We start from the raw sequence: 24,768 nt of genomic DNA on the forward strand, positions 1-24,768 counted from the left end.
TTCTTTCCTAATATCATACTCTGAAAAATAATATCATTCTTTGAGATTAATTTCGAATATGGAAATATATGTGACCAGTATTTATGTACGGATTTTATATAGGCGTTATTTAAATGCATGTCAGTGAACATAATCTGTCTGAATGTAATTCCGAATTCAGTGAACCTGTTCCACAGTACAGTGTTTGATCAAGAAGAAGTACACTTAAGAAAGGGCAGTCGCCCTTTTCCGACCTCTCACTCTTGGTTGAAATGCTACTGATTTTTTTTTTCCACCAATCAAAACGAGTTCCGATAACTTCGCCACTAGAGCAGATATCTCTTACAAGTCAGCGGGCCAAGACAGATTATTATAAATAGTAAGGAATAGGCCCACATATTTCAGTTTTCCAGAGTTTCTAATCCGTAAGATGGCGCCTGTGATTCTGCTGTTGGCCTTCTGTTGCACACTGCTACTGTATTTGTATAGTATCTGCAAGCAGCGGCCAGCGAACTTCCCGCCAGGTACAAGTGTATATAAAGCTTAGGGAAAGGTCTGTTGAAATCAAAGGAGGATGGTAGATGCTAATAGAAGTATCTCATTTGTCATAGGATTATCTGAATGAATGATTTGATTACTGAAATGGCCTACGGATAAATATTCCAACGAAATTGTTTAGACGAAAGTGCGTGAAGTGTAGAGGTTTTGTATGTCACTGTCTCCGGTCTTTTCTTGTATATCATCAAACAAACTCTTCACTTTATCACAAATGGCATTTTATGTGAGACGAATATTTCTTCATTTGACTCATCAACCTACAGTCTGAGAAACTGGTCCATTTTTTCAATCAAAGGGCCACGCCTGTACCTCCAATTTGTAGTAGTTTTTCTTCTAACAGGTTTCATTGTCTATGTGATTATATCAGCACTGTACATCATAGTTGTTACAGTGGAAGGGGCCGTATTTATATCCCTGCAAATAGAAGGACGAGATTGGCCGCCCGCAAGTCTTCTAGTAACATCCTCCTTCAAGGCCGCGCCATAGCTCAAGCGGTTAGTCGCTGGCTTCCCACCGCGGCTGCCCGGGTTTGATCCCCGGTCTGGTCAAGTGGGATTTGTGGTGGACAAAGTGGCGCTGGGGCAGGTTTTCTCCCAGTACTTCAGTTTCCCCTGCGAATCTTCATTCCACCAATTGCTCCACAATCATCCTCAACTATCATCTGGGGCTGGTACAATAGGCCAGAAGTGGCCGAAGTACAAGGGACTTAATGTTGTGCCCAAAACCTCTTAGGGAATTTTGATTTTGACATTTTAAGTTATTTTATTAAAGTTCAGGAAACATGAAATCATGTTTGAGTTTGAAAGATGAATTTAACTACGGAAACGGAGACCGTTCCTCTTTCCTGTTATTCGTGATTATTCATTTCCGTTAGTCAGCTGCTCCCCAAGAGGATGGAAGAATTATGAGGCGGATCAAATATGGGCAAGTTGCTAAGACGGAAGGGAACTTAACCAATGGGAATCGACGATTCCCAACGTGTCCATGAGGACGGAAGTGCGCTCGTTTCCAGACGGTATAAGAACCCTGGAACATGGGGCGGAGGCACGCGCGCTAAGGCTGGACCATGTCGCTTGACGCCGTCAGTATAAATGTTACTTGAGCCTTCGGGGTGCGAGGCGGACCTCTGAGACGCAGGGCGAGAGAGATGAGTCCCTAGTTGCAGACCAAAGGACGGGGCGCGTAAGTACCTGCCGATCGTTGGTCACGAATTAAGGTTGTATTTCATTCAGGTTAGGATTAAATAACTTAAGTATCACAATAGAAATCAGTTAGATTGAAGAGTGAACTTATGTACGTAAGAGAGCCCAGTTGTATCACTACGCTCAGGCGGGACACGTCAGACAGAGCGGGATGCCGGAGACGGGACGGTCACGGACTTTGATCCGGTCGAGTAGCGAGTGAATATTAGACCCTGCTTAACTATTGTATGAATGTAACCAGTAGATTAGCCGACGGGCTAGGGGAAACCAAAGAAGCATTTATTTTGATGTATTAATAACCATATTTGCTTAGAGCTTTAGGGTACTGTCAATTCTTGCCATTGCACAGAAAGAAGAACAAAATAAGAGAGCACGCTTTATGTAACCAGAGAGAGCTACAGAGCACAATTGTCATTATTTACGTATGTAACCATTATATTTCCATATATATCTCTTTATATATATTTTTTATGTTGATGTAATTAAGCACGCTTGGTAACTTTTGTCACGGCACTTACTATCCCTGATCCGGCGAGAGATATCCACAAGTGCCCCGAGGGGTTAGGCTACCATGACCCCCTTGCGGTACGACATTAGTCCCACCCCGCTAGCAGTATAAAAAAACATCCACATTTTCTTCTAATGTCATACATCTGCGTAATCCTTTATTCACATTTTAACTGGCAGCTACGCTTCCACTCCTGCGACTAGACATGGTTCCACTTTCATTTTTTATTTTTAAGCACGAATTTATGAAAAAGTTAAGGCACAATGTTAACGTACACAGTAAATGTAAAGTGTACTGTATAGGGAATGAGTGTATGCAGTGCAAATCCAAACGCAGGGTTGCCAACAGAATATGTCCAGAAGCGCTATACAGGGATATTACTTGGAAGAGGAAAAGCAGTATAGAATTGTCTAGAAATTTGGTTTAAGCAAAGGAAATTAATACAAAATTTTCAAATCGTCGTATATCAAACCGCCGTAAATCAAGGGCCCAATATGCTTGAAAATTAATTTGCAATCAGCTTCTGGCGCGTTCTGTCCCGCTAAGCGCCAATGGGAAAGACTGACATACTTACACGGCAGTTCTCTTCTTTAAGGTGTGAAGTAATTTATACATAAACAGATTAACTTTAAGAGAAGAACGAAGAAACTAAATACTGAGCAGCTCTTCACGGAGAGAATTCTTACAGGACATTGTCACGTTGACCCAACAGCACCAATGAATGAGACAATCAGTAGGGGGGGGGGAATTAAAAACGAAATTGTGAATTAGACCGAAGAGGCTGATTCAGTGATTGCTTTGCCGAAAACTGTGGTTAAATTTCTGATCCCATAATGACGGAGAATTTCGCTAACAGCTGAACGAATGTATCTGCTCAGAGAATAGACGTGAGACCTGCGGTCTTTACGCTTGAAGATTCAGATTGTGATCATTCAGTACTGACAGTTCACAGTCTCCTGGCTTCCTCAACTCTTGGGGCTGAAGGCAGTGGTGTCTTCTGGAAATTCGGTAACCACCCAGAATATCATAATCTAAACCTGTACAGTGCCGTTCGAGGTTTCTTAGAGCGGGCCAAGATTTAAACTGTGGTTTATATTGTAACGGATTTGATCAACACGTTGCCAAGCAACAGCTCTATAAACAGCGTCAAACACACAACAATAGATGAGGCTGTGTCTTTTACGTCATCCGCGCCGAGCAGCGGTGGAACAACGGGATTATGCAACCCGTTTCTAAGCATCGGCTCGGTAAACACACTTCCGCATAAGCGGTGACGTAATCAGCAATAGAGACGGTGTTTTCCGTGGGGTCTGTGCAGAAGGCTTATAAGAGAAGTGACTGAAATGTTTGGAGGCGGGTCGAAAACCTCCACCATGACCCTGCGAGTCGTAGGAGGCGACGAAAAGGAAAGTTTCAAATCTGAGACAGTAAAATATGGTTGCAAGTCCCAAGGGACTCAGACACAAGAAAGACTGCGCTGCCAAGGGCCAGCAGCGTATACAAAAGACAGGCCTGTCCTCTCGTCAGAGAGGGTGTCTCACAGAAACAAGACCGTAACTGTCAAACAGTAATAAATATTTGGTCATGAACGAAATATGAGGCTCGGAGCCAAGACTCACTGACTGACCGTCAGTCGCAATGTGACTTTGACTTTGACTTTGACAGAGCTAGTTCAGGGGCAGTTTAGGGTCAATCGCAATCTGAAGGAGTGACTCCAGAAGAATTTTTAATTCCAAGGTTCAGAGTGACTGAAGACGAAGTAGCAAAAAGACTTCATAGGGATTTAAAGTTCTAATTTCTGTGTTAAGGTCCACTGTAAGGCGACGGCTAGTGAAAACTGAGAATCCTAGTGCGTGTGCAACGGTGAACTGTAAATTATGTAAATTAGTGATATCGCTGTATTAATGGTAATTAAGAGAACTTGTAAATAAAGTGCTAATAAGTCCAATCAACAGATCTAGAATCCGTTATTTTCGTCACGCATACCAGCCTACATGTGAAAACATTAGTTGTGACACCGCGCATGTTAATTTCTATGCTGAAAGATGGAGTAGAGTTTTGCGAAACGTCACTAAGCATCCAGATCAAAATTCATGATGATGTTCCAGGTCCGCCCCGCCTGCCTGTGTGGGGGAGTTACTGGCTGTTGCTGCTGAAAAACTTCAAGTTCCTTCACATCGGGTTTCATAAGCTGGCCCAGAAGTACAACACCAAGATCCTGGGTCTATACCTTGGTTCCTTCCCGGCCGTAGTGGTCAACGACTACAAGAATATCAGGGAGGTGCTCACTAGACCTGAGTTCCAGGGCAGGGTCAAGTTATTCATCCTCAATTTGCGAACATACAATAAAAACCTGGGTGAATATATCTCTTCTGAATTGTATCATACATAAGCTTTTTAGATATAACTTTATTTCGACAAGCAATATCAGCCCAGTTTCCAGGTTTGTCTTTCAGTTGTAGGGCTGTACACGAACTTTATATTTCATCTAAAGCGACCATAGTATTTGTTCATGTAAACCTTATCGGGGATTTTTCTCTATTAAGCATAATATTTGAACGATAGAATTTGATTTACGATAAACCGTTCGTTCGTCCCTGATTTTCGGGGACAGTCCAAGAAATGAGATTTCCCGAACTGATTTTGCCCCTTATTTGTTAAATAAGTAATAACGTAAATTAACACAATTTGAAAAACAGGGAACCGGGATAGCTCAGACGGTATAGTGACAATCTACGCTGTAGTCGATCTATTGAGATTACTTGGTTAGAAAAAAGTAAAACCGCGAAATGTTTGGAAATCAGCGAGTTATATACGAGGGAGTGAAGACTTTGATAACAGAAACTTTATCAGTTAATTTGCTACTAATCAGCTTTGGTCACATAAACATTTGAAGGTGTTACTGCAGTAGATAAAGAATTTTTATTTAATTTCAACTCTTGATTGTTAGATTAAACTATATTTTAAATTCTTGAATGTTTAAATAAACAATGAGAATAAACGTTGGAAGTTGGAATTTGGGGTCAAGAAAAGATACCGCTAGAATTCTACAGTCTGCAGTTAGTATCGCAATAGAACGGGCCTAAATTTCAGGCACACGTGTAATCAAATTATAAATCGCTTTGGCCGCCTCCACTATAAGATACTGTAGCAGCACACCGATTCGGCTTGCAACCGAATAAATAAATAAGTAATCTGAAATTGTCGAGAACTGTAGTGAACTTCTTTACCTGAGATAATGCACTGTGTGAACGTGTGTGTGTGATTCAGTGCAGCGGTCCAGCATCGTACACAAACCATATTTGGTCTCCTCTATGGTGAAACCAGTCTTCGAAGAAGAGAAAATATAACTTCAATTACTCATTGAAAGCCGAATTTCCATTTATACAACTAGGTAAATTAGAAGATTCCATCCATTCAATCATCCAACCATCTATGGCTCTACAGCCCTTGCGGACCTTAGCCTCTTTTTCAGTTTCTTAATCTGTACACAATATGTACGACTCACTGGACGAGAGGATCAGCCCGTCGCAAGACCGCTACCAACACACGGAATAACAGAAACACAGAATAAATGCACATAAAATACATGCCTCGAGTGGGATTCGAACCCACGATCCCAGTATTCGAGCGGGCGGAGACGGTTCATGTCTCAGGCCGCGCGGCCACTGTGATCGACAAGAGATACTGATACTATAATAAAATGTATCGTGTGTATTTCGATTTGTTCGATAGCGAGTGGTAGGAGGATTCCAATAAGAGAACATTTCCAAGGAACCAAAGCAGCACAGGAAATCATTGCTTGCTATTCTCAGTCGGAATATATGAAAAATATTTGCAAAAACTGGAGCCATCAAAAGGCGAATACGACTTGGTTGCCTATGAAGACGTGTAAGTCTCTCTTACCGCACTGCACAATCATAGTTTCCGCAGTATGCACTGTACAGCAACTCTTCAAAGAAATCTGCATACAAGAAACTTTCCTGTGCAATAAGAAAAGTGTGAATCAGTCTTTACCGACGTTTATACCCTGAGGTTCTTGAATAACTCAAAAATTATCTCAAACATATGAACTTTAATGGCGATACTTAAAATCGTAAGCACATGAAACCATCTCAGTTTCAGTACGTTATTTTTAGTCGTACGATTTAGAAATCCAGGTGATAACAATCTCCTTACTTCTGTGGGCTTCTCAGGGGACACTACGTACGTTAGTAAATAAGTAAGTTACAAATGCATATAGAATTTAACAAATAAGAGCACTGATTTGAAAAATGCTTGTATTTCTCAACATAATCTCCCTGTACATTGAGGCACTTGTCCCACCGTTTCACAAGGCCATGAAAAGCAGCAGCATAAAATTCTTTGGGCCGCTGTCGGTACGAGGCGGTGACTGGGATCACCTCAAGGATAAACCTTAAATGCCGACTCCTACTATAACATCTTCAGGAAACTTCGTAAGGCCATTCAACAGAAGCGACCAGGACTCCTCACCATAGGCGTGTTGCTCCTCCATGTCAACGCGCGTCCCTATACTGCCAATAAGATAAATGAGACGCTGCGAAATTTCAAGTGGGAAGTCGTCGAGCATCCTCCGTATAACCCCGACCTTGCTTCAAGCGACTTCCATTTGTTCGGCCCTCTAAAACCTTAACTTTCGGCTGAACATTTTCCCGACGATGAAGCTGTAGGAAGTGAAGTCACCGCCTGGTTGCGACAGCAGCCCAAAGAATTTTATGCCGCGGGTTTTCAGGGGTTGTGAAACGATGGAACAAGTTCCTCCATTGTACAGGGATAGTATTTTGAGGAATAGAAGCATTTTTCAAATAAGTACTCTTATTTGTTTAAGTTCTATATCCATTTGTAACTTACTTACTGACCTACCCTCGTAAATATATAATACTGTGGTGTATGGACGCGTTTCTATGCAACGACCGCGAAACAGACAACAAGAAAACAGGCGTAGCTGGACAGCAGAGCCTTTATGGCCTGACAGGGATAGCTTTACATTTTACATTTAATTTCATAAGAGTCAAATTTTCAAATATACTTTTTTTTTTTCGTGGGGGGGGGGTTCATGACTTCTTTTAGGTATCACTGAATGATCTGATATATTTAACCGGCTTAGAATATGCCCCTACTTCAGACTCTAATGCAGTATTTACTGGAGTATCAGCCAAAACAGCACTCTCCTTTGATTTATGCCTGAAATTCTAAGTTCTTCTGCTTTAGGAAAAAGTTTGTTTTCAACAGGGGTTACATGGTATAGAGTTCTTTCTGAAGATTAAGGAGCTGTGTTTACTATCTTTTTTATTGCTAGTGGGGTGGGACTAAGTCCCTTGTACTGCGGCCACTTCTGGCCTATTGTATCAGCTCCAGATGATAGGTGAGGGCGATTATGGAGCAATTTGTGGAATTAAATTGGCAGGGGAAACCGAAGTACTCGGAGAAAACCTGCCTCAGCGCCACTTTGTCCACCACAAATCCCACTTGACCAGAACCGGGATCGAACCCGGGCCGCGGCGATGGGAAGCCAGCGACTAACCACTTGAGCTGCTGCGGCCCTGCTGTGTTTACTAAGCCTGATGTTGAATGTTGACTGATATCACCTAAATTCGAATGTGAAGTGTCAGAACCTGAGAGATTATGGTTCTCAAAATTAACAGCAATTGTCTTTCTAAACGGCATTAACCGGTTAGCCTTTGTAGAGGAGGCGTAATGTTTTTCCTGTGAGGTACGAACTGAATATATTGTGACATGTTGCGCAAAGGAGAACCCCCCACCAGCAGTGACGCGACGGGTGAGTCAGCGCTCCCCTCCCCCTCCTCCGCACGGTAACGTAACGGTGACGCAATAGGATTGCGAGAGACGACGGTAGTAACAGCGGTTACTACCGCTAGCGTTGCTAGCAACACAGCACCAGGCAACTAGGGTGCTTATTACGTGGCCGTTTTCTGTATCGTCCGATCGAGGCTACATGAGGAGCAGCGAAGGCTATTCACAGTTAGTCCTGGAGCTACCGCCGAGTTGTACTGTGACAGCCGCCGAGTTGTAATGTGTCTACCGCAGAGTTAAGTAGTAGAAGAGCGAGGGTGTTATCAACAGTTCTCCAGTCAGCCGACTACAGTTGGAGTATAGCAGCCGTCGCGGAAAGAAGATCCGGACGTGTGTGTGATTGTGTAATTGGGAGCGTGTGATACAGTGATACATAGCTCCCCTACTGTAAACGTGTAGACCACTGAAGACAGAGTGAACTGATTTGTGCATAGGGTTATAAATCGTGAAACCCCGCAACAGTGTTAACAGATTAATGCGATTAGGGTTATAAAGTGTGAAACCCCGCAACTGTGTGATAATTAATTGTAGCCGTTTCTTGTAGATTGTTGAATAAACCAATTAACGATCTCTACGTCGTCTTCAGTAACGAAACACGTTACAATATTATAAAGTATTTAGTGGCCAGTGACAGGGTAACCGCGGTCTAAGGCATGAACTGTCTTCGCTCGCTTGGAAACCGGGATCGAGGGTTCGAATCCCACTCAGGGCATGGATGTTTAGTTTGTGTGTGTGCGTTTCTCTGTGTTTGTGTATAGGTAGAGGCCTTACGACGAGCTGATCACCCTCCCAAGGTGTCCTACCGAATGTGTAAGATCTAGAAAAACCGAAGTGAAAGGAGAAGTTCATGGAGGTAGGCCTAGGACCACTGGGGCTGTAGTGCCAAGAAAGAAAGAAAGAAAGAAAGAAAGAAAGAAGACAGGGTAACCGTCATCTTCGCTGGGTCTACTACTCGTAAGGGTGTAACAGGGACTACTAGAGCGGTAAAGATTATTTTGCGACTTCCTGGATAATTTATATGTTTATGAACATTTCAGAGGCAACTACGCCTGCACCATCGGCAAAAAATTTCTAGTAGGGAAATCACAAACTGTAACTACGCTTTGCTTGATATAATAAGTAAAAAAATATATAAATACATGTTTCCGCTCACTGATCAGACACAATTTAACACGTAGATTCTTCAGGGTTCTGACGATGGTGTGCAAAACTCGGGATTACTTGGATTTTGGAATCTGTCTGGTATTGAAAAGAGCAAAACTTTTCGGAAACTGGGTCTGCTTCTGTCCACAGTTGAGGGGTGCTAAGCGCGTACTCTTAATTTGTTGGTTCCGTTAGAAAGAGGTAACCTCAATCATTGAAAGATTTTTTGACCTTGGCGAGGTATACTGTACTTTACTTCATTTTTACCTCTGTGAATACTGCGCATGCGTGCCGCAGGGATTACTCTGGCGGATGACGGGATGTGGGAGAACCAGCGACGTTTCTCATTAAGACATATGCGGGACTTCGGATTTGGAAGGAGATTCGCTGAACTGGAAGATATCGGGAAGGAGGAAATACAAGATATGCTGGACCTTCTCAATGGACGACGGGAGGACAAGGTAATAATGAGCAAGGAAGATTAAGTAACCAGTTACACAGAGGTGAGTCCTTGTTGAGAATCCAGATATTACCCAATAAGTCATTAAGTTATTCTTCTTTATGGAACGCAAAGATCCAGCCTACAGGCTGGAATTTGGGGCGAAAATCCTTGTTTAGTCTGCCCTTAGTCACCTTGGAAGTGAAGGTGGATAACGACAGGCGGAATTTTCTATCTGGGCGCGGTTAGGAATTCTAGCCTCGGTAGGGACCACATCGCAAACTTCGTGTCACCTTATATGTTTACATGCCGTTGCGTAGCAATGGCTGTCTTCCAGTCATATCACAATATTGTGTTATAACTGAAGAGAGAGTCATCAATGGGTTACGGCACAATAAAGAACTTAATGAACGTGACAATGACTGCACACGCAACAGAGGAACATGTTCGCGTCTGCGGTGACGTCACGCATCAGTAAGGTAAACTGCGGAGATCGGTGTTGTCACAAGGTCCGAAACCAGGCTGACAGTGTCACTACTATGCAATACGTAATACACCGCCACCAACATCAACAGAGGAGCTGCGTTTTCTGTTGTGTCCGCTCCGAGGCTATATCACTTGACAGACCAAGTCAGTTAGTTGTGGGACATTCGCCGGCAGGGAAGAACGTGAGCACGGAAGCAGAGGACATTGATGCGATCTTTCACCAGGCAACGAATGGTGAAAATAAAGCAGGTTGAGAAGACTTACTACGTGTTGTTCAGTTCTTTTAGCTTCTTGAGGTGAATTGACATTGGGTACACTTGGTACGTCGGCCACTAACTGGCCTATCGTACCAGCCTCGGAATATAGATGATTATGATGTGGCTCAGTCGGAGGAATGAGAATTGGCAGGAGAAACCGAAGTACTCGGAGAAAACCTGACCCAGTGACACTTTGTCCATCAAAACTCTCACATGACCTGGCCCGGGCTCGAACCCTGGCTGTCGCAGTGAGAGGCCAGCGACTAACAGCCTGAGCTATGGCACGGCCACAGTACATGCTGTGGTGAATTGCAAATTGTGAATTAGCAAAAGCGGTTTGGTTACTTGTAGATACGATTTGTGTGTATACGTGTTCAATAAATCCAATTACCAATCCAATACCCGTCTATAGTCACACTCCATATTCGTGACAATATATATATATTTATTTATTTATTTACAATAAATGCAGTTACTAATTTAATTAAGGGAAGAACAAATGCTAATATAGAATATGGCAGAAAGAAACGCTCCAATAGTAACCATAATCAGGTAAAGCTATCCTTGTAACAGGCTGTGGAGGTGCACAGGATTGTGAGACGTTGAGACTCCCACACTTTGTCTAGACAATCGGCTCACACATGGCGGTGAGGTTGTCAGTCTTAGGCGCCGACCGCCCTTTACCTCCAGGAATATTCCTGGTAATCATTTCTGTTAGAGGCTGAGTCGACCCCAGGGCGATAGTGCGGCTGGGAGGATTAGATCAATTGTGAAATCCAATGATATTATCGGGAACNNTCCATGTCGTCCAGAACGGCTCTGGGGTCCACCCACCCGCCTAGCCAGTGGGTACCAGGGAGTCTTTCACCGGGGTTAAAGCGGCTGGGGCGTGAATTTGACCACTTACCTACAACTAGTGCCGAGGTCAAGAAAATGTGGATCTATACCTCCACTGCCCCATATGCCTTCGTGGCGTAGTGCTTAATTAGTTAAGCACAGGGAAAACTCTAAAAACAACAACAGTAATAATAATAAAGGTATAGTTGGTCCTTTGCTCAACTAATTAAGCACTATGCCATGAAAACTTATGGGGGAGTACCGCTTTACCCACGTCACCCACTGGATAGGAGGTTGGGTGGACCCCAGAACCGGTCTGGACGATTTGGAGAAGAGAACATTCTTGACCTTACTGGGACTCGAACTCTGACCCCTCAATCGTCCAGCCAGCAGCCAGTCGCTATACCGACTACGCGACAATAAGCTTGATATTATCAGTGACAGCAAGAAATATGATAAGAGCTCAGGATATGATCCAGAGACAGACCAGGTCCAGTATCTGAATGTCGTATCTTCTGTTTTAGGAGGTTTTCTCAGACGGTCTCGCTCTGGCACCCGGCCTCTTCTACCCAGTGTTTTTCAATGCCTTGTGGTTCATTATATCCGGACATCGCTTTCCTATCAATGAACATCAGAACTTGCGATATTTCACTAGACAAGCTCTTCGCTTCGTGAGGTCTATCGACGTGACAGGAAGTGCTGTAGTACAGACGCCCTGGATAAGGCATGTGATGCCATATTACTGTGGGTTCACAGATCTCATGGAAGGAACTTCGAACATTCTCAAGTACATCAAGGTAAGTCCGCTGTTTGCGGGCCCCATCCATATATTCTTACACGGAGAGGTGCATTAGGAACACATGAAGTGTGGAAAGAATGTGGAAAAGTAATTGGGCGTTAAAGTTCATTTTTGTAATATCCTGGGTTCTATGATTCAAGGGAAATTTCTACACAGGATACTGAAAAATACACGGGCTTTGTTAGGGTAATGCTTGCTATCATTCCAACCAGAACATTTTGCTTCTCGTCTGACGTCCAAAAACATAAAAAATTAGAATATACGAAGCTGTAATTTTGCCTGTGGTTCTGTATGGAGTGAAACTTGGTCTCTGACATTAAGGGAGGAACATACACTGAGGGTGTTGAGAATATTTCAACCGAAAAGAGATGAAGTGACAGGAGGTTCGAGAAAACTGCACAATGAGGAGTTTCATAATTTGCACCCTTCTCCAGTTATACTTAGAATGATCAAGTCAAGGAGGAGGATGTGGGCAGGGCATGTAGCACGAATGGGGGAGAAGAGGAATATAAGGTAAGGTAAAGTTTTCCTTGTTCTTAACTAATTAAGCACTAGGCCATGAAGACGTATGGGGGAGTGGATGTATAGATCCATATTTTCTTGACCTTGGCACTAGTTGAAGGTGAGTGATCAGCTCCTCGCCCCGGCCGCTTTATCCCCGGAAAAGAGCCCCCGGTACCCATTTTATATGAGGTTGAGTTGACCCTAGAGCCGGTCAGGACGATTGGAGAAGTGAAAATTCTTGACCCTACCCGGAATCGAACTCCGACTTCTCCATCTTCCAGCCTGCAGCCACTCGCTATACCGACTACTCTATCCCGGCTTGGAGAAGAGTCATGTACAGGAGATACTGGTGGGGAAAGTCAGAGGGAAAGAGACCACTAGGAAGGCCAAGACGTAGGTGGGGGAACAATATTAAAATGGAGATAGCATGCGATGGGATGGGATGGATTGGATTGATTTGGCTCAGGTTAGGGACCAGTGGACGGCTTTTGTGAACACAGTACTGAACCTTCGGGTTCCATAAAATGCTGGGACGTTCTTGAGTAGCTGCTCAACTGATGGCTTCTCAAGAAGTGTTCAGCTCCTTCAGTGAGAGCGAATGGACTTTGTTGACTTTCTGTCTGATGTATTTCAGGGTCTGTAATTTGTTTAAAATTTGTGGTGTAGAGACCTGTTGAAAATATACGTGGTACAGTCATTAAGTTCGTGGGCTGTGGTTTTATCGCATCATATTACAAGGTATTCACATACATTTACGCAGATCCACATCGGCCCTCAAAATAATTGCCGTTGGCCTCTATGCAAGTCTGCCAACGTTGACATAGCTGCCGAAAACATTGCTGAAGCATATTGGCGGGAAATTCCCGTACGGCGTCTCTTGTGGCATTGACCTCCTCGGACGACTGAAATCTACGACCACGTAGCTTTGCTTTCAAGCGATTAAAGAGAAAGAAATCGCATGGTGCCAGATCAGGTGAGTACGGAGGGCGTGGCATAACGGTGACCTGTTCCCTTGCCAGTTCCTCTTGGACAAAAACAGGGCGATGTGCACGGGCGTTGTCGTGTAGCAACAGCAAATTCTTCCTATGCTAAATGTTTCGCTAGGGGATTTGCCTAGTTTCTGGCAGAACTTGATGTTTGTCCGTTGTTCAACCTGACAAATTTTTTATTTCTGCCACTCGCATTTAACGGCAGTACACAACAGACCGTAGTTCTGCTTGTACTATTTGCACACAACTGCCTCTTGCTGTGACGAGAGATGAAATAACAGGGCATCACATCGTGCCTCAACCTATCCGCTGTAGTGCATTGCGACGACGCTTTGCGGCCAGTCCACGATATTATTGACTATGGTAGTATACATATTTCATTGCTCTTATGGAAGAGACTTCATTCCTTGGTATAGCATAGTGCGTCCCTGGTGTTCGCCAGTTCCACGTGGAGAACGCTAGAATTGTAATAATATGGCCCGAAAAATTCCTACCCTATTGTACATTACTCATAATCACCTTCATATCCTAAACTTTCGTTGGGGGATAGCAAACAACACAGTGACAGTCTCACGCCATAGCTGCGTATTCATGGCAGGAAAAAGGTCTTTCAGCACAGCAGTTGGAAGCCAGCGTACATAGATGGATCTTGAGCGATAGAATAGCTATTACTGTCCTTACCGCTCAGTGAGACTTCTAGCCCCACAAGTTGGTCGGCACTTATAACTGCCCTCTTAGTGCCCTTACGTTGGTCTCCACTTTCATCCGCCGCTTCCTTGTTGCTGTCCGGTTCAGGGTAGGGTGTGGGATTACTCTGAATTTGGATTTGTGTGGGCGCCAGTGGACTTGGGTGAAATCTACGAATTTGGAATGGGGAAAACAAAGGGAGGGGGGACGTGGATAGGCGGGCGTTTGGGGTTGCGACTGCTCAGACGGTAGGACGAGATTCTGTCTCAGGGCGACTAATGGGCCTTGCTCACACAAGGAGAGAGAAAACACTTAAAACTCGCACTTCACCAACACTGTTGCTCTTTCTTATAGATGTGCACTAGAATTACACATTACGAGGCTGTAGCACTTTGAATTTGTACACCGGACTCGGCCAACACCAATTTAACGTCCGGGAGGTTACTCCTGTTACTCCCTTTTTGCGACTGACTCCTGTTATTCCCTTTTTGCGAATCACTCCTGTTACTCACTGTTGATGACTGACCGCTCTGGAGAGGCAGAAGTCCCGACGGTTCCGGGAACGCCTGGATTCCTCTCCTCTGAAATTTTGCTGATTGGCTGAACCTAAAATTTGGGTGTTACTCTCATTTGCATTCAGCCAATCCCTAACCAGATCCATGTTAATCTGGGCCTAAGTACAAGACGGTCCTTCTGACAGCTCTCAAATAAATGAAGGTATACTAACGATCGCTCGGTACGCCCCTTCGAAAATTATTGCGACTCGTATCTGTCAAGTCTCAAATTTTCAAAGACTCGCACCGTCCGAGTTCAGCATTGAAATTCCCATAAAACACAGCGGGATACTTCCTGCTCCGTTCTGGAGGTTTCAAGTGACCTGCAGCTTGCTTGTCCCTCAGAAAGACCAGATGTCGTCCTTGGCGTCTGCTGGTGCTGGGGTCAATTCTGTATCATCTTTTGTTAACAGTAGTAGAGTTCGTTTACATGTAGTGGATTGTAATTAAGAATGTAAATGAAAAACATTCCTGAGGTTCCTGCATGGTGCGGTAACATAGCGTGAACTTCTTTTAAACCTTTTGCTTCGATCATATTACTCATCTCAAGACTGCTTGTATGAGATTCACGGAAATATAGACATTGATCAGCAAATGCTTCCACCAACCCATCCTTATGGAATTCCTTCAGCTGAAAGCATTAATCACAATTTTTTTTTCTTGGCGCTACAGCCCCAGTATGCCTAGGACTACCTCCATGAACTCCGTTCACTTCTGTTTTTCTAGATCTTATACATTCGGTAGGACTCCTTGGGCGAGTGATCAGCTCGTCTCAAGGCCTCTACCTGTACACAAACACAGAAAAACGCACACAAACATCCATGCCCTGAGTGGGATTATAACCCACGATCCCGGCTTCCGAGCGAGCGAAGACAGTAGTACATGCTTTAGACCGCTCGGCTACCGTGACCGGCTTATTCACAATTTAGTAGTTAATAATCAATTACATATTTAAAAATCTCTTCATGTGAGAAAGGCACCTAGTTTGCCTTTTCGACACAAGATAATTTAGATCTTCAAGTTGAGACAAAACGCGCCCCTGAAATCACAATTTCGAAATTATCCTGGATTTTCTAATATACTATTCACAAAATCACCAGCAAATCGGACTGTTGCTCTTGTATAAAGTTCGTGGCTATCTCCCATTATGAATTTCCAAAATTAATTGCATTCCACCATAGTTGGCAGCAATGATTATCTTCCACTCCGCTCCGCTAGCTCAATCATCTACGAGTATAGTCTATATTCTGAAATCCCATTCCTGTTACCGGTAACCCACATTGCCTGAAAAATTTTTCTTCCCTCACAGTAATGACGCCCCCCCCAAATTTTTCCGTTCTGGCCCGTGGCCCATTTAGCCCATATGTAAAAAAGCGGAGGGAGGGGAATGTTCACTATTATAGCAATTGCTTGGGCTGATACAACAGTGACGGGCAGAGAATTCGGCTGTCTATGGACGTTTTTGTCACTTACTCAGGTCTGTGACATTGAGTAATGCATTCACAGTGATCACGACAGAATATCTGTTCTCCTTGCATGGAAGTCACATGCCGTTGTTGCTTATATAATATGAGTAGGCTGAGCGCAGTGCTAAGTAGCTTAGTCTAACTTCGTTTCTGTAATTTATTATCGCTCTTTCAAATATATTCCACGTCTTGCTCCCATTCGTTTAGTCATAAGTGTCGTGCAATATCAGAGACAATATTCTTACACTGCGGTCACTCTCTTCCAGCATACTGATACTACTGATTCCCCTCGGAATATGCAGGTACTGCAGAAACTGCTCCGAACAAACAGACATTGCATACGGTCTATTTGAAATATGCTGACTTTTCAGACAGTCTATTCCCGACAGAAAGACACTGCAGAGACTTCTACGAACATGCAGGCATTGAAGGCACTCTGTTCCCAATATACTGACACTGCAGACACTCTTTCAAAGAGGCTGGCATTCCAGACACTCTATTCCCAATATACTAACACTGCAGACACTCCTTCAAAGAGGCTGGCACTCCAAACACTCTATTCCCAATATACTGACATTGCAGACACTCCTTCAAAGAGGCTGGCATTCCAGACACTCTGTTCCCAATATACTAACACTGCAGACACTCCTTCAAAGAGGCTGGCACTCCAAACACTCTATTCCCAATATACTGACATTGCAGACACTCCTTCAAAGAGGCTGGCACTCCAGATACTCTATTCCCAACATACTAACACTGCAGACACTCCTTCAAAGAGGCTGGCACTCCAGACACTCTATTCGCAATATACTGACATTGCAGACCCTCCTCCGAATATGCAGACACTACCTTCCAACGTACCGCCACTGTAAACAAACTTTCTAGCATGCCAACACTGCAGATATTCCATTTAACCCACTGAAGCTGCAGGAACTTCTCCCAACCAGGCAATAGCACTACACACACCTCTTCACAACACAGTGGAACTGTAGACATTCCTCTCATAAGGAGAAAAATATGTGAACTTGTTGTAGGAAGCAGTGACGGAGCACAAGGCGACGTATTCCGAAGAGCATATGCGGGACTTCATTGATGTCTATCTCAAGGAGATGAGCACACAGAAGACTCAAGAAGCATCATTTTTCTCTGGTGAGTCTTACTGTCACATACTATAAAAATTACATAATATCTGTAAACTTACATTTACTATGATACTATGTGGGCCTCGCCATAGCTCAAGCAATTAGTCGCCGGCTTCCCACCGTGGCGGCCCGGGTTCGATCCCAGGTCTGGTCAAGTGGGATTTGTGGTGGGCAAGGTGGTGCTGGGGCAGGTTTTCTCCGAGTACTTCGGTTTCTCCTGCCAATCTTCATTCCACCAATTGCTCCACAATCACCGTCACCTATCATCTGGGACTGGTAAAATGGGCCAGAAGTGGCCCCAGTACAAGGGACTTAGTCCCACTCCACTAGCAATAAATAATAATGATACTATGATACGGTAATTTTAATAGCTTGTTGCTCTATAGACTTCCTTGAATGGATTCTTTTTCAGAGGAGCAGCTGCATGTGGTGTGTATGGATTTCTTGATCCCTGCAATCATCGTCACGACATCAATTCTCAGCTTTTCCATAGCGTTCCTGCTCAATTATCCTGCGGTGCAGACCAAGATGCAGCAAGAGCTAGATACCGAAGTCGGACGAGACCGCTTGCCCTCCCTGGATGACAGGGCGAGGTTAGTAAACGGAAATACCATTGCAGCTAGTCGTTGAGCTGCTCACTTCCTCTTGATGGCAGTAACTCGCTGGCTGGGGTCCTATTCCTCTTCCCGTATGACGTCTGTCGACGTCAACTACTTGTTTCCTACTTTCAACAGCGTGTTAGTCACGTGACGCATACTGCACAATTCTAATGATTACCACGTCTCTTGAACTGTCTAAAGGTCCATACCACAGACTGTCCATTCGCACTACAGGAAATATCACTTTTTTCCGTTTTTTTAATTCGCTTAGTGGGGGGTGGAGTCCAACTGGGTCCACTAGGCACAGCGACCATTGATTGGCCTATTGTCGCCTGCCCCGGGTGATTATGATGATGGAGAATTTGGTGGAATGAAGGTTGGCAGAGGAATCCGAAGTACTTGGAGAAAACCCGCCCCAGCACCACTTTGTTCACTACAAATCCCACTTGACCAGACCCAGGATCGATCCCGGGCCGCCGCGGTGGGAAGCCAGCAACTAACCGCTTTAGCTATGGCGCGGCCGAAAATATCACTTGCACGAACTGGACCGTCAGCGGACTGTTAAATATTCTCAGATATACTTTAATGTGTACTTTTACGTCAACTGCCAGGCATCGGCTGGCAAAGTTAGGAGAAATGTTCCGACATGCATGCGCAAATCACAACAATAATATTATGGCGCGTTTTTACTTTCTCATACATATACTGCGTGAAATTATTGTGACTGAAAAAGTCTACTGCGTTGTTTTGGCGGATGTACAAATATTAAACCCTACCGAAATACGAAAAAGCGGTTTTTGGAATGTTGTCTGCCTTTATGCACGTTTGTGGATGCGTGCGCCTCGCTAACGCCAGAATGATTGGACGCATTTTATTCATACTCGGCCAGAGGTCACTGCCCTGAAAATACGAACATTCTGGCTCCAAAGTAGCCATTCGAATGGACCCCAAAATGAAAGAAATTGCAACTCTCCAGAAAACTGGCACAATGATTGGATTAAATTCTAGTAATTTAAGGAAACTATCTTCTTAAATAAAGCTGAATGGGTAGTATCTTGAAGAAAATCACGGCACGCTCTCCAGCTACCCAAACATGTAATACCAGTTTTCTCGAAAACGGCTAGACCGATTTTTTAGTATATTTAATCATTTCAAGTGACAATGGACTCGAATAATATTGTCACGTATTAGAATATTGTGACTATTGATAGGTTTTGGATAGGATGAATTGAATTTGTTGACACTTTATACACGTAACTCGGGAGAAAAGATAATTACAGCGCCATCCCCGATGTACATACTTTACAATTCGCTGTTACACACAATAGTGTCCTCAGTCTGTTACACCCTCCAATAGTTGTTTTCTGGCAACGGATTTTAACAAAGGAACTATAACAGTCTCACTGAATGACACACTCAAAACATAACTGTACTACAGCACACATAAGGACTTCTCCTCACTGCCGGACTTTCAACTCTCAACTGAACTCTCTGGATTCCTCCCTCATCTGCCAACCACCAACTCCGGAACTGTCAATCGAATTCTCTGCTGCAACTGCCAACTATCTTGTTGTCATCTCTTCTCAATCATCTTTGACTGTCGACCCCAGAGACTTCCTCAATTCTTATTCTAGCTGCATGAGATCCTCGATATATATAGAGAACCCACAGAAAGCACTACTCTCAACATTGGTTCCATTGTTGGGCGTTGTCGCGGAAACGTGTTTACCTACTAATGGACCTCTCCTGTGGCTACACTATTCCAGCTTTAAGGCGTCACGTCACAATATTTTGTAAGCCAGCGCATCCCAAATGTAACGGAATTCTATTAACGAAACCATGAACGGGGCTCAATCACAAAATATTCATTGCCTCAAATATGGCTCAACGATTTTCATAAAAAATGTTCATCTTGTAATATCGATATTCCCGTATAAGAGTTCACTGGTGATATTTTCCACAAGATAAGAGTGTTCTGTACATATTATTATCATGAACTGGGAATGGTTTATTTTCAAAATAAATAAATGTTGATATATTTATTTCACGATAGTTGAAGACTGTTGTTTTTCTGTCATTTTTATAGCTCTCCTAAATGTAGTATTCTGTTTGGTCAGAACACCTCATTCTCGTTAACAATAAACTGAAATGATGTTTTGAAATTCAGAATTACTCATGAAATTTGGCCTCGTCATCCATTGATTCTTTGTATAGTGCAAAATATCCCCTTCCTATTCCCCTTACAAACAAAGAATTGCACATTCTTTTCTGTTTGACAGTGTCACTATCTTCTAATACTAGTGCCATACGGCCACTTTTACATGAGAATGATGTTTAAACACGTACATAAAAATTAGAATATACAAAACGATAATTTTGCCTGTGGTTCTGTTTGGGTGTGAAACTTGTTCTCTGTCATTAAGAGAGGAACATAGACTGAGAGGCGTTTGAGAACAGGGCGTTGATGAGAGCATCGAAGGTGAATGAAGTGATGGAAGGATGGAGAAAACTGCATAAATTTTACTCCTCGTCGAACATAATTAGAATGATCAAGTCAAGGATCATGATACGTGCAGAGAATGTAGCACGAATGGGAGAGAAGAGGAATGCATATAGGATATTGGTGGGTAAACCAGAAAGAAAGAGACCACTAGGAAGACCAAGATGTAGGTGGACGGACAATGTTAAAATGGACCTTAGAGAGATAGGATGGGATGGTATGGATTGAATTGATCTGGCTCAGGTTATGGATCGGTGGAAGGCTCTTGTGAAGGTGGAAATGAACCTTCAGGTTCCATAAAATGTTGGAAAGTTCTTGAGTAGCTGCACAATTGGAGGCTTCATAAGAAGGGCTGGCCTCATTGAGTGAGTGATGTTAAAACACCTCTAATGAGAAATTCAGTGCGGGATTTGTATATGTCCTAGAATAAAACTGACCGTGATGGTCCTGGTGATTACATGATTCATACACATCTAACATATACTGTTATAAAACAATCACTATAATGGAATGCATACTGCCTAGGTTGCCATATAACGAGGCGTTCTTGAGAGAAGTGATGCGCAAAGTGAGTATAGTTCCAATGGCTGTGGGTCACAGAGCTACTGAAGACACTCAGCTCAGTGGCTACAACATCCCCAAGGTGAGCAGCTGTACGTATATTTCTAAATTCTGGTCCAGTTTATATCGAAATCAGAGGCGCACTTTTCAATAGGGAATGTCTTGGTGCAGGACACATCGGTGTTCGTGAACCTGTGGAGTTTCCACGGTGACATCGACTTCTGGGGCGACCCCGAGAAATTCCGCCCCGAGAGGTTCTTGGACGAGAAGGGAGAACTGCTCAAGGACTTTTCCTTGCCATTCGGAGCAGGTCAGTGTTTTCATTCACAATGTCAATTTTTAGATTGTGATCTTTTGAGTTTTGATACCTTATACACCAAACGTCATGCTGGAGTGGGTAGTACTCTAGTGGTACTCCAGTACTCTAGTAGTGGAGATCTCAGGTTGGCTATCCTGACTGACGGTTTTAGTGATTTTCCTCAGTTTCTCCTAGCTAATGACAGGATATCAGACTGCTTGATAAAAGACCATACTACATTGAAAATAGCCGTTCTCGTCCGATCACAAAAGTTAAGCAACAAGACTGTTTGTAAGATTTGAGGTTTTCACGGCGGTGACCATGAAGAAAGCAGTCTTCTGGGATTTGGCACCGTGTATATGTGGCGTTAACCGACGTTTCGGAGGAACGTATCGCCTCCATCTTCAGACTGTGTCTGCTTTTACCGGTTCTCACGGTCTCTTCGCTTGCAGATTTCTTATATTTTTTCTTCTACCCTGAAGATGGAGGCGATACGTTCCTCCGAAACGTCGGTTAACACCACATATACACGGTGCCAAATCCCAGAAGACTGCTTTCTTCAACAAGACTGTTTGCTTCCACAACTTTCCAAATCTTTTCTCATTAATCATCATATCGTTCGAATTTATGTAGCTGGCAGTTAGCGCGTGCACAAACTTTTAATTTTCTTCGGCGACGGAAATGGATATTGTGATTTGGATTGGCAGGATCTTATTCTATCTCAAGGTTAAGGAACTTTCAACCGTAAATATACACGTAATTCTTGTCTCGGCTCTTTCAATGCCTTCTGGCTGTTTTTGTCCTTATGCTAAGTAATTATGTCACTGCGACAGAACGTTATAAGTTACGAAGTGCATTAGATACAAACATAGCACCAGACTTACACAAATACACGTATACGTATTCGCTTAATACGCATCTACTTCTTGTTTCAAATCAACAAAAAACAAATAATATTTTGAAAATATCACAAAAGTTCAGACCATCAACATAATTTCAACGAAGTTTCATGTGCGGTAGGTGTGATTCTCTGTTTTGATATAATATATTTTGCACTGAGTAATTTATTCTGACAACTTCGTAATAAATGCTGTGTTGATTCTAAAGGGTTCTGACCTTGGTGGATAACACACAGGATTACTGGGTTTTGGAGCTTTTTCCATCTTCCGGAATTCTTGGAAATAGAAAACACTACGTTTGGGAAACTGGATATGTTTCCGTCTTCAGCTGAGGAATACACATATTCAGTTGGGCCCCTTAGAAAGTGCTAATCTCAATCCAGTGGGGTAGCTGGGAGGATAATATTAAATTCGAACTTAAAGAAATTGTATGTGAGTATACAAGTATATTCTGGATTCAGTTGTTTCAGGACAGGGCTTAGTTGGGCCTTCCGTTCCACAAACGACAAGGAATCTCCTGACCAAATGACGACCACCAGCTTCTCAAGAAGCTTTGTGCCCCCCCCATATTGTTATTAATTTATGTATAGGATTTAACTCACTAAACGCTTTGTTCTGCTGTGACTTGACTAGGCAAGCGCCTGTGTGCCGGTGAGACTTTCTCTCGACACTTCATATTCTTGGTACTGTCGGCACTGCTGCAGAACTTCACCGTGAAGGCTGCCCCTGGAGAAGCGCTGCCCTCCGCGGATGCCGACTTTCCGGGTCTCGTTCTCACCAAGAAGGATATGTGGGTCCGGTTCGAGCCAAGGTCATAAAACTGCATCATCCAACTTTAAGAAAGAAGAGTACAGCACAACTCAATATTCCCGAGGCGTAGATAACTGGAAACCCTTGCGAATGTGAGATACACTGACACTGATCTTTCGAGCTACCTAGGAATTAAGTGGAAGCCATTAACATTTTTTACTTACTTACTTACTTACCTCCCCTTCTTGAGAAGAAGCCAAATCTGCAGCTACTCAAGAATTTCACAGCATTTTATGGAACCCGTAGGTTTATTACCGTGTTCACAAGAGTCCTCCACTGGTCACTATCCTTAGCCAGAACAATCCAATCCATATCATCCCATCCTATCTCTCTAAGATCATTTTTAATATTGTCCACCCACCTACGTCATGGTCTTCCAAGTGGGCTCTTTTCTTCTGGTATTCCCACCAATATCCTATATGCATTCCTTTTGTCCCCCATTTGTGCTCTATGCCCTGCCCACCTCATCCTCCTTGACTTGATCATTCTAATTATACTTGAAAAAGAGTACAAGTTATGTAGCTCCTCATTATGCAGTTTTCTCCAATCTCCAGTCACTTCATCCTTCTTCAGTTCAAATATTCTCAACATTCTCTTTTCAAACACCCTCAGTCTAAGTTCCTTCCTTAATGTCAGAGACCAAGTTTCATACTCATACAGAACCACAGGCAAAATTATAGTTTTGTATATTCTCATTTTTATGTTTTTGGACAGCAGACGAGAAGACAAAAGGTTCTGGACTGAATGGTAGCAAGCATTACCAGAGTTCAATTTCCTCTTAATTTCCTCCTGAATCAGATTTTGATTTGTTATCGTCGTTTCCAAATAACTGAACTGTGCCACATTTTAAAAAATCTGTTATCTATCCTTTTTACTTGATCGAAATTTAAATTTGCATTTACGTCAGTGACGAAGAGCTTCATAACTTGTACGCTTCTCCAAGTATAATTAGAATGATGAAGTCAAGGAGGACGAGGTGTGAAGGACATGTAGCACGAATGAGGGAGAATAGAAATGCATATAGGATATTGGTGGGAAAGCCAGAAGGAAAGAATCCACCAAGGCGTAGGTGAGTGAACAATATAAAATGGATCTTAGAGAGACAGGATGGTACGGCAGGGATTGGATTGATCTGGCTCAGGATAGAGACCAGTGGAAGGCTCTTGTGAACACGGTAATGAACCTTCGGGTACCATAAAATGCCGGGAAATTCTTGAGTGGCTGCACAATTGGCAGCTTCTCAAGAAGGGCTCAGCTCCATAAGTAAGTAAGTAAGTAAGTAAGTAAGTAAGTAAAGCCAATGACGAATATAGATGAGACGGAACCACGAGGCGGTACACGCACTGATATTCCTCTAAAGGGAGGCAGTACAAAGGACACGAACAAAGTTGGTTCTAGATTTTAACAATGTCTTTTAAACCGCACTTGTAAATTATAATAATTTAAAATATTTTAATAAATTGATGCACATCGCTGTAATCATTAAAGACTAATATTTTATATTCATGACATTGTAATAGTAGTGTCTGTATGTATGTATTGATAATGAACAATCTCAGTGTAATAGTAGTTTCCGCATGTACTGACAGTCTTTCTGAAGTTGGTCGCTCCGACCGAAAACAAGTCAAGGATGAAAGTTGAAAAAGGGGGGTAAAGAAAACTATCAGTCACACTGGACGGTGTTGATAATCTTTTATCCTATCAGTTTACTGCAAT

General features: G+C 43.2%; 1 protein-coding gene across 1 annotated transcript; it reads left to right on the top strand.

Annotated features, from left to right (window-relative positions):
• Positions 1–367: 367 nt before the first annotated feature.
• LOC111865272 (probable cytochrome P450 304a1) lies at positions 368–23,277 on the top strand. The gene is made up of 9 exons (XM_023853168.2): positions 368–503; positions 4,356–4,604; positions 9,523–9,686; positions 11,769–12,041; positions 17,278–17,392; positions 17,798–17,978; positions 21,010–21,127; positions 21,217–21,355; positions 22,876–23,277. The coding sequence occupies exons 1-9, from the start codon at positions 410–412 to the stop codon at positions 23,058–23,060; spliced, it is 1,518 nt and encodes a 505-aa protein (XP_023708936.1). The 5' UTR covers positions 368–409; the 3' UTR covers positions 23,061–23,277.
• The last annotated feature ends 1,491 nt before the right edge of the window (positions 23,278–24,768 follow it).

This window comes from Cryptotermes secundus, unplaced genomic scaffold, assembly GCF_002891405.2.
Source record: "Cryptotermes secundus unplaced genomic scaffold, Csec_1.0 scaffold1901, whole genome shotgun sequence".
Lineage (NCBI taxonomy): Eukaryota > Metazoa > Arthropoda > Insecta > Blattodea > Kalotermitidae > Cryptotermes > Cryptotermes secundus.

Excerpts from the sequence above, each read along its gene's own strand:
- LOC111865272 (XM_023853168.2), top strand. The coding sequence starts at position 410 with ATGGCGCCTGTGATTCTGCTGTTGGCCTTCTGTTGCACACTGCTACTG. Across the intron at positions 504-4,355 it reads GCCAGCGAACTTCCCGCCAG|GTCCGCCCCGCCTGCCTGTG; the intron begins GTACAAGTGTAT and ends ATGATGTTCCAG. Across the intron at positions 12,042-17,277 it reads ACATTCTCAAGTACATCAAG|GAAGCAGTGACGGAGCACAA; the intron begins GTAAGTCCGCTG and ends AACTTGTTGTAG.